General features: G+C 48.7%; 1 protein-coding gene across 19 annotated transcripts in view; it reads right to left on the reverse strand.

The window, feature by feature from the left end:
- GPR157 (G protein-coupled receptor 157) overlaps positions 1-14,553 on the reverse strand; it is a 49,464-nt gene that overhangs the window by 6,983 nt on the left and 27,928 nt on the right. For 10 of the 19 annotated variants that reach the window (XR_002444410.1, XR_002444409.1, XR_002444411.1 and 7 more), the window contains 4 exons: positions 13,856-14,062; positions 13,385-13,463; positions 9,579-12,430; positions 2,050-2,185 (listed from right to left, as the gene is read on the reverse strand). Coding sequence is in view for 1 of the 19 variants with exons in the window: in XM_021417375.1 (XP_021273050.1) it covers positions 185-406; positions 815-1,009; positions 1,972-2,185; positions 7,003-7,379 (1,008 nt within the window). In the remaining 18 variants the exon portion in view is untranslated. Of the gene's footprint in view, positions 1-142; positions 407-814; positions 1,010-1,971; positions 2,186-7,002; positions 7,449-9,578; positions 12,431-13,384; positions 13,464-13,855; positions 14,063-14,553 lie in introns of those variants that run through there. The other 9 variants (XR_002444419.1, XR_002444420.1, XR_002444418.1 and 6 more) reach the window with 4 other exon arrangements.

Raw genomic sequence — 14,553 nt, forward strand, 5'->3', positions numbered from 1 at the left:
CAATTGTGCAGTACAGAAGAGACGCGCGCACGGCTCTTGAGATCAGGAGCCGCCTCACAGGGGAACCCTTTTTTTCTCCCTCTGCCAACTGCTGTTTCCCAGCCCTTGCATTGGATCGTGAAGCAGTGCTCAGGCAGGTTACCCAGAAGGATGGAATCAGCGCCAAGACACGGGCAGCGCAGGCTCAGGTGCTGGACAGCAGGGGCTTCGTCCGCTCAGGGTCTGGCACGACCTCGTTCTCAGCAGGGTCTGGCTGCTGCCGGCTGCCGCTTGAGCTTCGCCAAGGCCAACCCACGTCATCGTGGTGGCAACAGCAAATGGAGGAAAGCAGCCGAGCCCGGACCACACGCGTGCAGAGGACAAACATAATACAGTTGGCACCTCCTTGAAACGTGTTTCCAATTCCCTGCAAGGGCAAGAAAGGAATTAAGCAGTGCTGTTCCTACCGGCACTCCCCAGAGAAGAGCACACGTCTGGACAGACCAGCTGTAGCACTGACAGTCAGCAACTTCCACCTAAGTGAGGGAAACACGGAAGAAACTCCAGCCTTGCATCCAAAAGCAGCACTGACTCTGCTGCAGGACAGGCATCCAGCGCTGCTGCTCTGAGTCTGCTTCCCCTACCAGCAGCCACACCGCTTGCAGCTACTCTCGGTGCCCACTAGATGCTGCTGGAACAGCACTGCTGAGCATCCCAGAGCAGATGCTCCTGCCAGCCATTGCTGCATCCTGGCACAAAGCATGGTATTAAGAGCAACGGGGATTTATTCCCTTCCCAGACTTTGCTTCTAATGAATTGTCTCGACAATACTTACATGCAGGACAACCAGGACTGAATTTTGTACTGCAGGGGAGTTGCAGAGCGTCAGAATGAAGCGTACTGTGCTCCAGATACGGAGGATGATGAAGATGACAGGGATGAGAATCAACTTCTTATCTGCTGTGGAAGTCCATGGCTGAAGAGCAGGTGCTCTTGAGAGAATGGGACGATACTCTAAGAGAGCTGCATGCTTTTGTGGAGATGCAAGAGAGACAGAAATGTGAACAGAAAGCTGGAAAGCCCCTCGTGTGCATCCTGTATGCCACCCCCATAGCAGCACTCCCCACCATTTGTCAGGTGGTGCCAGAACCACCCCTGAAAAACCCATTAATAGAACCCAAACCCAATTCTGGCTGGTGCTGCTCTTCCTTAAAAGCATGCACTCCTCCTAGGAAAAGGCTTCTCCAGACCAGAAGGCCCTTTGTACAGCTGCTCAGACCCTGCTACAAGCATTAAGAACGGCTCTCAGTGCTGCTCCCACCCAGGGTCAGGCTGGGAGTGCAAAAGGGAGAGCAGAGCATGTCCCTGGCAGAGCAGGAGGGTGAGCCTGGCTGGTGAGGATCAGCTTTCCAGGCAGTCACATTGCTATCTCCGACAGCTGCTGGAACATTGAGTCCTGTCTGCTTTGTGTCTGGTGGCAGTGACAGGCACGAGCAAACCCGCCCCAGCTCCCCTTCCCCAGGCCCCTTGGGAAGGTTCAGGACTGTGGTGGTCTTCGAGCTTGCCTGGGGGATCCTACCCTGTGTTCGTCCATTACTATCAAGCAGGCGTGCACTGGCAACATTTTCCAGTACATTATCTGTTTTTTGATGGTTTTTTGTTTGGTTAGGCAAGGCCAGGGGCTTGGTCCAAGTGGAACTGCATGGACGACTGATTAGAATTTTGTCCTTCACACAGTTTCAATTCCTACTGCAGGATTCACATTTCATTCCATAACTCCTTAGGTTTTCAAGAGGCTTTTACATTCTTCTGGAGCTAAGTCACTGTGTAACGATGCTACAGGCTGCTGAATCAGCAGTGGATATATTTCAGCAGCGTATGAAGCAATTCCTGTTCATGTAGCTGCTGAAACACAGCAAAATGCTCAGAGCACGGGAGGATACAATCACGTAACAAGTCTGTAACCTGAGCTGCAAGCAGCAAAGCACTCACCGCTCTATTGATGTGCTTCTTGATGAGGATGTAGAGCACCGGCAAAGTCACATAGGCCAGTATCTCCCAAACTTTCCCCGTTAGCAGCATCCACAGCACCCGATCTTCCGCATCCAAGTTGACCCAACACCAGCCCACAGAAACGTTGGAGGCATCGTAGCCAATCTTCTTCAGAGCAACAGCTGCAATCGTAATGGCAAGGGGGACTCCCCAGCTGCAGGAAGAACAAGCAGGAAAGTCATGCCAAGGACACGCTCAGTGTAGTCCCCACACACCCTTGGAGAAACTGGTGTCAGAGTACCAACACATTTGCATCAGGCCTAAGGGAAGTGACAGTGACAAGCAAGCATTTGACAGCACATTCATGCTGAATGCAAGCCCATGCAGTCTCATTTCAAATTCAGTCTGGGCACTTTGGCTCTCAAACCCAGAGGACACACAAAGGAAACAAACATAACGATGTCCCATAATGAGGACCAGAACTAGAACCTGGCCTGTGCAGCAAGCAGTCAGGGCACAGCAAGGCGAACAGGAGACATCCCATCCACTCCTCCCATCCCCCGCAGGAGAGGCCCAAGATTTGGCAAGCCAGAGCACAGTGCAGTGTGACCATCCTGCAGGACCCAGCTGGGCAGCAGCAAGCTGGCCCATTCTCAGCTCTCAAAACATAAGCAGTCAAATCCTGCATTGGTTCTTAAGTGCTGGTGATGGTAGTGGTGTATTGATGTTTTTTTGTTTGCTTTAATGGGGATACAGTCGATACTCTGAGACTAGAAGAATAGTTTCTGAAGGACAAAGAGAAAATTCCTTGTTAGGGAAAGCACTGGTGGTAACAGGATTTGAAGTAATTAAGCCAAGAGGAGCTAGTTTCACATTATTTGGAGCTGTGTTTTGACTTCAGCTTCTTTCCTGACAGCAGATGATAGCATAGGGAAGCATTTAGCAGAACAGTAACTGTGCTGACGTGCATGGTCAAGTCACTCAGCATCTTGGGCTGCCCACAGAAAGCCATAAGCAAGCACTGAAAGATTCCCCAAAGCCAAATGTAGAACACCCAGCCCCTTCCCAGCTGCTGTAAATCCCCAGGACTTTACAGTCCTGCCCTGGCCCATTACAGCTCACATCACTTCATGGCTGAAACACCAGCCTGCTCTCTGCTGAGCACATCTCCTGCCCTTCCCATATCCACCCTCTGAAAAAGCTTCTGCAGAGGCTTACAAGGCACAGTTCATCAATGGGAGACAAATGCTTCAGAGAGCTCAGACTGAGCTTCCAGCATGATCCTCCCGGTCTCTCCAGATGCACAAAGAAAAAGGAAATGTATTAAGAAACTAATTTGCCTAAATAATTATCTTTACAGTGACCTGAAACTGAATGATACAGGAAGATAAAAGTGGGTCAAATTACTAGGTATAAATATAAAAGAGAGCAGCGTGAGGATACACAGACACATTAAGAGGCTACAATATGAAACAGGAGACAGCCAGCAAGGGTCTGAAAAAAAGAAATCTTCAAGTATCCAACCAATAGAAGGGAGAATGGGGAAGAGAATGCCATGCATCAGGAGCATCATTTATGCTTCCATTATCACTGCAGCAGCATATTGGGATCAGAAGGCTACACAAGTACGAAGGATGACAAACCAAAAGGGAAGTTAGAAGGCATTTCAAGGAACTAATTTATGTCCAGCTTATTTAGAAACGATTTAGCAAAGCAGAAAGGAGAACAGACTCGTGATTAGGTTTTTCTTAAGAACCCTTAGAGAACAGGTTACCAAGGACTGGGAAACATCGGTGCTTCATACTGATCTAGAAGAACCAGAACCGTATACAATATACACACCCATAGCATGCTTGAAGACTGGAATTAAAAGGATCCAAGATAGCACAAAGAGGCAGAAATTCTGCTTCAAACCCCTAAGACAGGGTAATTATGTAGGCTGGGCCTCAGATCTAAATGCCATCAGTGTGGGAGACAAAAGGGAAAGCAGGCTGCAACTCCATCCCTAAGGCAGACACAACAGCACCTACCTCCCTCATACAGCACCCCACAATCTATTAATACAAATACATACAATCCAGCATATCATTCCAGATTAACAAGTACTGCATTCATGCAAGTTAAGACAAGAACCCCCACACTGCAGCTGCTCACGGCTCAAGCCCTGCTGGTTTTCTTGTCCTCAGCCTGCCTGGGGTCAGATTGCTTAACACCACATTTTGATTTACTCTGGACAGGTGCTCTTTTTTTTCTCCCCCACCATTGGCTCTTGCAAGCAGGAAAGATTTGCTGCTGTTGGCCTGCACAGGTCAGATCCTACAGCAACATGCAGGCGCTTCCTACAGGGGAGCAGAGTTTTTATTTTCCAAGAAAGAAAAGTCAACTTCTGGAGATCCAAGCCCAGCTCAGGAGCTTCGAGCACAACTGTAAACACAACTCCAGACCAGACCTGCTCCAATTACTGCATTTTCCAACCCAAACATTAACAGGGCATTCAGTACCTAAGTACCAGTTTCTGATACCACACAAAGACTCTTCTGAGAGATGTTAGAAACCAATGCACCAACAGCCAGGCAGCTTCCCTTCGGTTGGGCTTCATCACAGAGCTACAGCTTTTATATACAAAATGACAGAGCCACAGCAGCATTCAAGAGATCTCTGCACCTCAGGCAAGGCTTAGGGACAGACGCAGCTCACTGAGGTGTCAGACCTGAAAAGAGTCCCACCTACTCTCTCGATGTTTATAAACACCTGCAGAGCCCTATCATGGAGCATCAACATTTCAGAGGTCAACAGCAATTGCCAGCAGAGACAAAGCAAGCAGCAGTCCCAAGGTGCGATCTGCTCCACTGCTCACGCTCGGTTTGGATCAGGTGCTCTCACAACAAAGAAACCATTACCCAACCAAGTGATGCTTGAGATTCAGAACAAGTGAGGTTGCCTGGAAGCTTACCCTCCAGATGCCACAACTCTCACAAGTACTACAAATATTTTCAAAGCCAACTGCAAACTTGTTTTCAAAGCTCATCTGAGCTCAAAACAAATGTGAAGCCAAAGTGAAGCCTGCAGTTGCCCTCTGAGGCTCTAGGAGAGGTGCACACGTTACCATGACTCAACTCGGCAAGGAACAAACCTGCTGATCAGGTTTCATCCTAGCAACGTGCTAATTTCCCTAAAAAAAAAAAAATTCCAGGTACTGACTTCCAAAAGATGTTTAGCCAGCTCTGCCCAGCTCAAGAACAAAGTGTCTGGCTGTGCTTGGTGTTTGACACATACTCATTGCTACAAACGCTCGCCCCAATGAGTAACTGCTGGCGAGGACTGGGAAGCTCACGTCCAGCAGAATCCCATCCTGCCTCCCATCCCCGCCAGGTGTGTGTCTCAGCACAGCTCTTCACACGATGATCACTGCGTGACTGCATTAGCAATCTGCAAAGTGAGAACAGGAAAAAAGCCTGGGGTTCTCACCTAGAGAAAAGATAGCAGAAACTCATCTCTAAATCCTTAAGGCATCATCTGCCTTCTGCCCCTTCTTTTGCTCGGGCAGCTCCTCCTGCAGCTATCACGTGCACTTGGATCTTCCTGTACCGGCTGCAGCAGCTCCTGTCTGTGCAGCACGACAAGACTTTCCAGCCGTAACCACAGAATGCAGCCAGGAGGATTCTGAAGCACTGCAATGTGTGGGGGCAGCCCCCACCACGCACCATGCCCAGAACCTGTGTTTATGGCTGAGTTCTCAGGCAGTGATGGAAATGCAGGGAAGGGGAAGGAGGATGCGGCAGGAGATGATGGGAAGAGGACAAGTCCTTGCTGGTTTTCTCTGCTTTTCATACATTGTAAGGTGGGAAGATGCTCCAAACATCAGCTCTGCACAGAATGCAAGTTACTTATGAAGCAAAATCTGGTAACTGGGCTTACGTGAAAGGCTATGGATGCTGCCTTTTAAACAGAGCAACCAGAGCTGAATAATACCTACAGCTGAAGATGGCATTTTATTTTTACCATGAACATCTGAAAGCAAATCTGACCAACTCACCCAGAAGCCCAAGGATGCTGAGCAACACTAAACCAGAGGGAGAAGTTGAAGCACCAAGTTCACACAGCGAGTGACACGCAGACAGCACAATGAGACACGCACGTGCAGGCACCCTGGGCTTCCCCACATGCAGACCTTGCCATCAAGCAGTGATTACAACAGATAGGGCAGGATTCGACCTTTCCTCCCAGGTTTCCACCTTGCCTTGATGTCCATCTTTACTGGGACTCAACTCTAATCCCATCAGCTCCCAGGTAACGCAGTTGAAAATAAAAGGTGACATTCACTGAGAAGCAGGACAAAGAAAATGTGCTGCTTTCCTTAATCTGATGCTTTTTTTTTTTTCTTTTCCTTTAAACCCCATCATTCCTCACACAACCTAGTGCAAAAGCCTGGCAGCACAGAGCACTAAGGGATCACTGTTTTGCTCAGCGTGGAGGTAGCACATGATTACCCAAGCTTAAATTGCATAATGAAGGCTTTTACTAAACACCATGTGGAAAATCAGCTCACTGGAAAGCAGAAACCAAGACACTAAGCTCCACTGTGGGCTGCCTTATGTATTTTCAAACAAAGGTGCCAAAACAACCTTCCATGCTCTCCTCGGAGCGCGCTGCTCCCAATAGCGCTGGGTTACAACAATCGCTTGGGGATGGGGGAACAGACTCAGCTGACGTGGGAAATCTGGGAAACAGAGCTTGAGCAGAGCAAGGATTGCGAACACGTCTGGGGTGTGATTGCTGGGGTGTGATGGCTGGGGTGTGAGCACAGGCTGCGGAGGGGAAGAAGCCAGGGTTTTGAGTCACTGTCACACCGTCCGTGTGACTTTAAGCAAACTATTTTAACGTCTCCACATCTCCCCTTGGACGTGGTAGCGGGGGAATAAGCGGGATGGGTTAGCGGGGAAGCAGCAAACCCCATATTCCAAAGGAACTCGAGGAGGTCACCGCATCCCTAAGGAGTGAGCAGGGGCCCGCAGGACCCACAGCACCCACCTCACAACGTGGAAGCAGCAGAGCAAGCCCGCGCCCGTGGGCGAGCCCCTCACAATGGTGACATAGAGGTAGAGGGCAACGGCCATGGTCCAGAAGAAGGAGCTGGTGTTGGAGAAGGTGGACAGGGCGCCCTGCAGCACGCAGTCCCACGACGTCCTATCGAAGTCCTGCAGCACCCCGTAGAAGTAAGAGAGGGCGGAGAGGAGGTCGGCCAGGGAGAGGTAGAGCAGGAGCTGCCGGGGACGGGTCCGCAGCTCCGGCCACAGAGCGTGGGTGCCCACCAAGAGGCCGGAGCCCAGCGAGGACAGCACGCACGAGGTCAGCACCGCCGCCCGCTCCGCCGCGTACAGCTGCGTGGGGGGCAGCGGCTGGGGCATGCCGGGGGCACGGCGCCGGGCGGCGCGGAGCGGGCAGGCGGTGTGCGGGGCGAGAGGAGGAGGAGGGCAGCGGGGAGGGAGGGAAGGAGGGAGCGGGGAGGAGGACTGGGGGCGGTGGAGCAGCCCGCCCCGCCCCCGGGAAGCCCGCGGCGTCCCCCCGGCTCGCAGCCGGCTTGTTTCTTGAAATGCAAAGCCCACCGGGACGGCGTGCTGCAAGGGAGACGGGGCCCGTTCTGCAATAAACGCTTTACGGAAAAAAATAAAAATGACACCGAAACACTAAAATACACCCCCCCCAAAACAACCGCAACAAACCATCGCCTCAAAGCCTCACTCGATTCCCTCGATTTCAGCTCAGGTTCCAGCGGGGACTGGTATTGCTTCAGGTGCCTTGCTCCCTAACTCAGCTTAATCCTTTCCTGGAGAGCAGCAGAGCTCAGCACAAATTTTAACAAGGTTTATTCTGACCCATAGAACCAGGTGTCTCGTGCCCCCCCCAGCACATCCATTTCTGACAGAAAGATCTTCAGAAAACAAGCTCAGCATTTGCATATTGCTTTCTGCCACAGTGCACTTTCAGTTTTACATCCCCATCTTCCAAACTTAGAAGGGGTTCCTTAACGTTTTGTATCATGCATTTTGACCAGTCCTGCATTAAGAACTTCACATCCAAGCTTTTCAGGATAACTAATATTGAACTGCTTTTTTTTTTTTTTTTGCACTATTGGCACTTCAGTGCAAGCCATCTTGCAGTTCCTCTTCCCGCACTGTCCAAACCCATTGCTTCTGCACCAGATTCGTATCTGAGGAAGGTCACACCAGCACCTCCCTGCAAGTTATTAGAAGAAACTTGAGCACTTTGCCAAATTCCCCTGCTACCCAGAGGCTTGACATGCCTCCAGTCACCTCGATGCATCTGCCGCTCGCATCCATTCAGCCACTTCCCAGTGGCTCCTCCTTCACTTTTTTGCCTTCCTCCTTTTCTTTGGTTTTCCTCCCTCCACTTTTATAGCACCAAAGAAACAAGATGCTCACCCACCTACAACAAACATCCCAACGGAACACTCCATCTTCAGCCCTGGCTTCTGAGCACTGGTGTTTTTTGGGCGATGGATGTAGCTCTACAATACAGCCTCGTTCAGGAGTCTTGCAAGACAATTCATTCCCACAACTCATGACCTGACCTAAACTTTTAAAATCATATAGGAGGGAATATCTGACAAGTTAGTGGAAACGCAAATTCTGGTTTTGTCCAGTTTTACTGAGAGATGCATTTTGCCTCCAGCCATCAGAAATTAATAGCACAGGCCCCTTTTGCTGGATCTCTTCCTATCTTCTTCAGAGAAGAATACAGTTAATTTGCACACACAAGTCATCACTCTGTAGCAGGGCATGCAGAGTTAGTGCTTCAAAACTGAGCAGCAGAAGGCAGATCATTTCTTAAAGATTTCTGACATCTGCACGCACAGGGCATCCTCCACCAGCATCACTGAGGTGCTCCTGTCACCCTGCCATCATCCCTCAATGCAGGGCAGTCTGCACACACACACGCTCCTTCTTTCAGCCCCTTGGATCTGCAGCTGTCCAGAGAGCAGAAATATTTAGAAACTGCGTAAAAATATGCCACAACCCAAAGGAAAAGGTGCGTAGCTCAGAGCAGGGAGAAGTTCAAGTCCAAGCAACCAGCATCTCATAAACCAACATACAAAACAAGAACTCTCCTTTGAGAATTTCACAGCGTGGTGCAGTAACCTGGTATTTGGTGAAAAGACAAAGCCACAGTTTTCTTTTTCCTGAGTTGAATTCATCTCACTGACTCAGCCAGCCTTCTGACACGGGCTGCACCCTGCATCTCAAGAAGTGGAGCTGTAATGACAAATTCACCTCCACCGATCAATGAGAGATATACTGACAAAATTTTTGCAAAAAAGGCTTCAAGCTTTTTGTTCTTGTTCCTTTGGTTTTTTTTTAATCTTTGCCTTTGCAGCTGGTGGGGAAGTTGGATCGAGGCACAGTTCCCTGTTCCCCAGGAACCCGGTTCTATGCCTCGGAGCTCTCAATCATTGCCTAGGGGCTGAGATGTTGCCAGCACCTCTGTGTATCACAGCCACAATTCTTGCATAGCACTGTGCATCTCCCCTAATGTGGTGCCAGTCAAACGAGACAGCTTTTGCTGGAGACAGACTATGGGAAAAGTACCTGAGCACAAGTCCTGGGTTCTTTCCAGCTCCTCTGACACCTGTACGCCAACTCTGCGTTCACCGAGGGCTGAGAAAACAGGATTGCTCCAGACACTTCAGACACCGCATCACAGCTACGGAGAACACCTGCAAGGAAGAGACTTCGCACCGGTCACAGCTGCGCACCTCCCAACTCCCAGATCCCTCTGCCCCTCTCCTTAAGGCTTCAGACATCCACAACCCCGCTACCTGCCAGCAGCCTGCTGCCCGCGAGAGGTCACTGCTGCTCCAGGCAGCAGCACCGGAGAGGCGCTGACAGCAAAGCAGAGCCCAGGGTATCACTGCAGGCTTCATTGAAAGCACTCAGAGCTGCTCAAGAAACTCCGAAATGATCAGAGATGATGCTCAGAGCCTTCAGAGCTTCTCAGTAGCTGCCCCTGCCCGAGGACAACTTCTTCAGCCTTAAAAGGTTCAGGTAAGAAGTCTGCAAAACTCCTGGATAAACGAGGAGACACATTCCCTGCTCATCTGTTTAGAACACTTACCAACAAGGCACAAATAGGCGCAGACACTGCAGCCAGCTCTCGTGCAGCTCTTCTTGGGAGAAGAAAAAGCAGCTTTTGGAGATTTGAAGGGTTTTATTTGGCAAGTACTGAGGCCGAACAGCTCTGCATTCACATGCATAGGGTCATGCTGGAAGCTGGGCGCAGTGGGAGGCTGTTATATACAGAACAGTTTTGTCGGAACCAAAATTACGATACATAAAGACAGAACCCATTCAGCAGCGAGGAGCTACACAGACACGTGTACTGCGTGCCCTGACTCCTCGTGCAGGAAGGCAGTTTTTGTTGAGAGCCCTGCACAGTGACCCTGTAGGAAGGAACAATCCTAGCAGAGCTACAGGAGAACTCTGCCCCCAAATGGCAGCTCTAGCAAGTTACTCTGAATCAATTCCAGGACTTCTGGCATTAACAAATGCTACATGAATTCCAATTTTATCCCAATTATGCAAGACTGACCTCCTCTGCTGCTGCTAGGTCCAGGTTAACACCATCATTCTCCTGCTTCCCACCCTTCTGGTGGTCAGTGAGTCTGGTTTTTCAAGTCCTTGGTGCTCCATCTCCCCTGCAACAGAGCTGCAATGGAGCAGAGTGCACACAGCTATCACACCAGGGCACCGCACCGCTACCCGCAGAGCTCTGTGCTGACTCTGCCCAGCAACCCAAGGGCTTCCCCTTCATCAGGGAGATGCTTAGTCATTGTAAGCAGCTTTCCATTAGCACTGAAGATGTGTAGTCAGTCTGCAGAGACCACACAAAAATTCAAGCCAGCAACTGACAAAAAAAGCCACCGCAGCAAGGACAATTTGATGCAGGCAGAATGTAATTAGCTGCACTGCTGGAGTGCAGCCAGCACAATCAATGAATTAAGGATGGCCCCAGCGCTGTGATAGTTTTTCATTTCAGATTTAAATTAGGAGATTAATATGGGATGTTCCTTCTTGCTGTGGTTGCACAGAAAAATAAAGGCATTCACAGTCTAGCAGCATGTCAAACGAAAATATCATATTTAAGATGCAAGAGCTGTTGTCCATATGTTTTTCTTAGAAGACAACAATAGCAACAAGAAAATAGGCTAAGCACTTGTATTTTGGGGGTGCAGCTTTTACCATACATTGAATTGGAAATATACACGGTATTTTGCGACAGAAAGCTCTGCCGAGAGCCTGTAGTTTTAACACAGATGAGACAAGGACATAAAAGCTGATGAGACGACCCCTCAAGTGGAAGTCATGAGGTTTGCCAGCTTCTCTGGTCACTGCGCCAGCAGCCTTATTCAAATTTTCACACAAGTCATTTGAAGTGCAAAGCAGCAAAGAGACAATTCTGCTGCGGGGAAATGGTGTAAAACAGAGCTCAGGACATTAGTTCTTTCATTAACACAAGGCCACTCAACCACTACAGTTCAGGGTCATCTTCAGATTCCAGAATCGTGCAGTAAAGCACCACGCCATGCTCCTCACCCTCCTTCAGTGAGCCAAGCCAAAACGTTTGCATTTAAACCATGCACTGATCCTTTCCATGTGCAGGTGCTGACTGCTCAGGTCCCAGACTTGGGGCAGCTATTACCACTTGTCTAGCCATGGGATCAGCCACGTCACATCAGCGACACTTAGTTTTCAGTGTTGTTTGCATCATGGGGTTCCCCCCCAAGGAAGCAGAGAGCACACGGAACACAATTTGAAACGATACCCGCATTGTCAGACACAGACACTACTATTCAGCCTGGTTTAAACACCACCACACCAAAGTTCTTGTACATAACATTGTTATATACTAGAATTCAAACCCAGTAATTTTATTACACAAAGTTGCTCAGGAATTACAGAGTGAGACAGGTTGAGCCCCGTGTGTTTGACCATGGCCCCAACCACATTCCAGTCATTGTATCATACAGAGTAGCACTGTTTTGGCCAAGCGCACTATAAAAGGCACTTACACAGAATACAGAGAGGCACTCTGTAGGGATTTTTAAGCCATTTATTACCTATAATGCAGTAAAGTTACAAAGCAGAACCACATCCTGCTTCTCCTCAGAAAGCACAGGACTGATTGCTATCTTTGTTCTACGAAGAATAAACCTAAAGCTAAAACATCACTAAAGCAATAGTTGGTGAGGAAAGCTGGTGTACTAGCCCAAAACATTTGCCTCATGACAAACACCCTGCAAAGGTAGAGATGAAGTTTCAGAAGAGTTGCAACAGAAGGATACTCTGCTCCCTTCTGGCCACCCATCTTCTGAGTGCAGAACTTTTACAGACAGTTCGTAAAGTTGCACAACTCCCTGTAATTGGTGCAATTATGTTCAGGTCTGGAAAAAAAAGAAGGCATACAGAAGTGTAGGCAACCAAAGTCATAGCTAGTGTTTTAAAAAAGGCTTAAGGTTTGACATCTCTGGATTATGACACCCAGCCAAGTCAGCGAGAACCACAGAATGTTAAACAAAGCCAATCCCTCTGCATCAGAATTAATGAAAACTCTCATTCTCTGCATGAGCACTCTAAGTTTCAACTAGATTTTGGCAAGGGCTTGTTCTCTTCTAAGGTTGTGGAGCTCCATTCCTCCTCCACCCCCCCCCCCCCCCAGTAACTGCTATCTTAGATTTGTCTTCCCCAGAAATCTCCCTTGTCTCACTCCTATCTAGACAAGGTAAGGAGAAACAGTTGGTTGCACCATTAAAATCTAGTTCCTCTCCAGAAGCTCTTGGCTGCCTGATTACTGGCTGCATATACTTGCAATACATACCTGCTGAGCAGCAGCCAACAGAAATAACGACTATAGGTGAGTCGTTCCCATAGCAGGCTCAAAGCCAACTTGACATTACCAGCCTGAACCTGAAGCTAAGATGAATTCTCCCTAAAAGCAGGCTCTTCTCCCAGTATTTAGTACTGCTTTTTTGCAGTGTTAGTAACAGTAGCAGGAATTTTATTCTCAGTAATATGCACGTGGAAAGGAAAAAGGAATAGCAAAGCAAATTGCAATACGTTTATCTTCTTTTCTTCATTTGTGCCTGATACAGTGGCCACACCAAGCATCCTGCAGTATTTCTTACATGAGCCCTCTGCTCCTTCAGACAACCCAAGCTCCCACGCAATACAGTACATCTGGGCAGCAACCCAACCAGGATCCCCATCCACCTCTCAAGCCAGGGAGATCTGAGGCAGGCCCAACAATGTGTAGCACTTCTAGGGCAGTATACTTGCTGATTGCTTCCTTAACTATTGCTCACAACAACCAGCTAAGACACTGCCAAAGAAACACTCACAGCTGGCATCACGCAAGGAGAGAAGTTAGGGCAGGATGTTCAGTCTTCTCCTTTCTTCTCTTTCACAGAAGGCAAGAGCCTGGGGACAAAGAAAGAGTCAGTGATGCAACTGCAACAGTACTAATGGAAACAGTTCTCAAGGGAGAAGAGGCTCAAAGCTATAAACTGACAGATCCTCTGTTCTTGACCACCAGTCTTGCATTACAAATACTAGCAAGATAAACCAGTGTCCATGTCTGCAATCCTTATCTCAGTTCCCAAATTTCACACAACACTGTTCAGGCAAGAGAGCAGAACAATGAAGTGTTTCCAGATGCTCAACAGTTTAAAGCACAAGACTGCCTGAACTCTTGGTGGGTTCACTTCATTGCACAGCACTGCTTTTATGTCACATGTGGTGTTAGAAGGAGAACTCACTGGAAACACAACGAACTGCAAAAAAAAAAAATGAAAAAGGGAACCAATACTCACTTGTATTAAAGCCATTTGACTTTCCTATTATCCATGTGGAACAGCCTGAGATGCTCAAGATGTGGTGTTATCCAGCAATCCTGCACTCCTCAGTTCCTGGAAACACCTGAACACACGAGAAGGCGACCTTCAGGACAAAGCAGTTTCTCAGCTCTTGCATCATAGCCTCAAAAGCAGATTATTACTCCTAGGGAGACCTGTGGGACACTGCAATATAAAGGTAAAATATGTTGCATGTCTAGAAGCTCACTTCAGCTTTCACCAGCCTTCTACTTCTTTCAGTGAGGCTCTGCTAACGCTCCATACACATCCTGAGGCATCTAAGCCTTCTCTGTCCTAATGTACCATGTTAGGAATAACAAAAACTCAAACAACACAGGTTTGCATTTGGATAGCAAGACGGAGCACCAAGACAAAATTCTTTCCTGCTCTCACGTTTCCCCTTGCATCGAGTATCAGAAGCTTGTCATCTTGCAAAGAAAGGCAGGAGCATCAGCTGAAAGGCAAGACTCAGCAACACCTCAAACTGAGAAACAGATGCTAAAACCCCAAGCCCCTGGCTATCACTGAGTCTTAAGAAGGGCTAGCATTTGCAGTACATGTTCTTCCAGAAGACATACAGTAACCTAGGACAGTCCTCCTGGGTTTATTGCAAAGTCATGAGATGAAGTTCAGTGGCTTCCACTGTACAGTGTGGC

This window comes from Numida meleagris, chromosome 20, assembly GCF_002078875.1.
Source record: "Numida meleagris isolate 19003 breed g44 Domestic line chromosome 20, NumMel1.0, whole genome shotgun sequence".
Taxonomy (NCBI): domain Eukaryota; kingdom Metazoa; phylum Chordata; class Aves; order Galliformes; family Numididae; genus Numida; species Numida meleagris.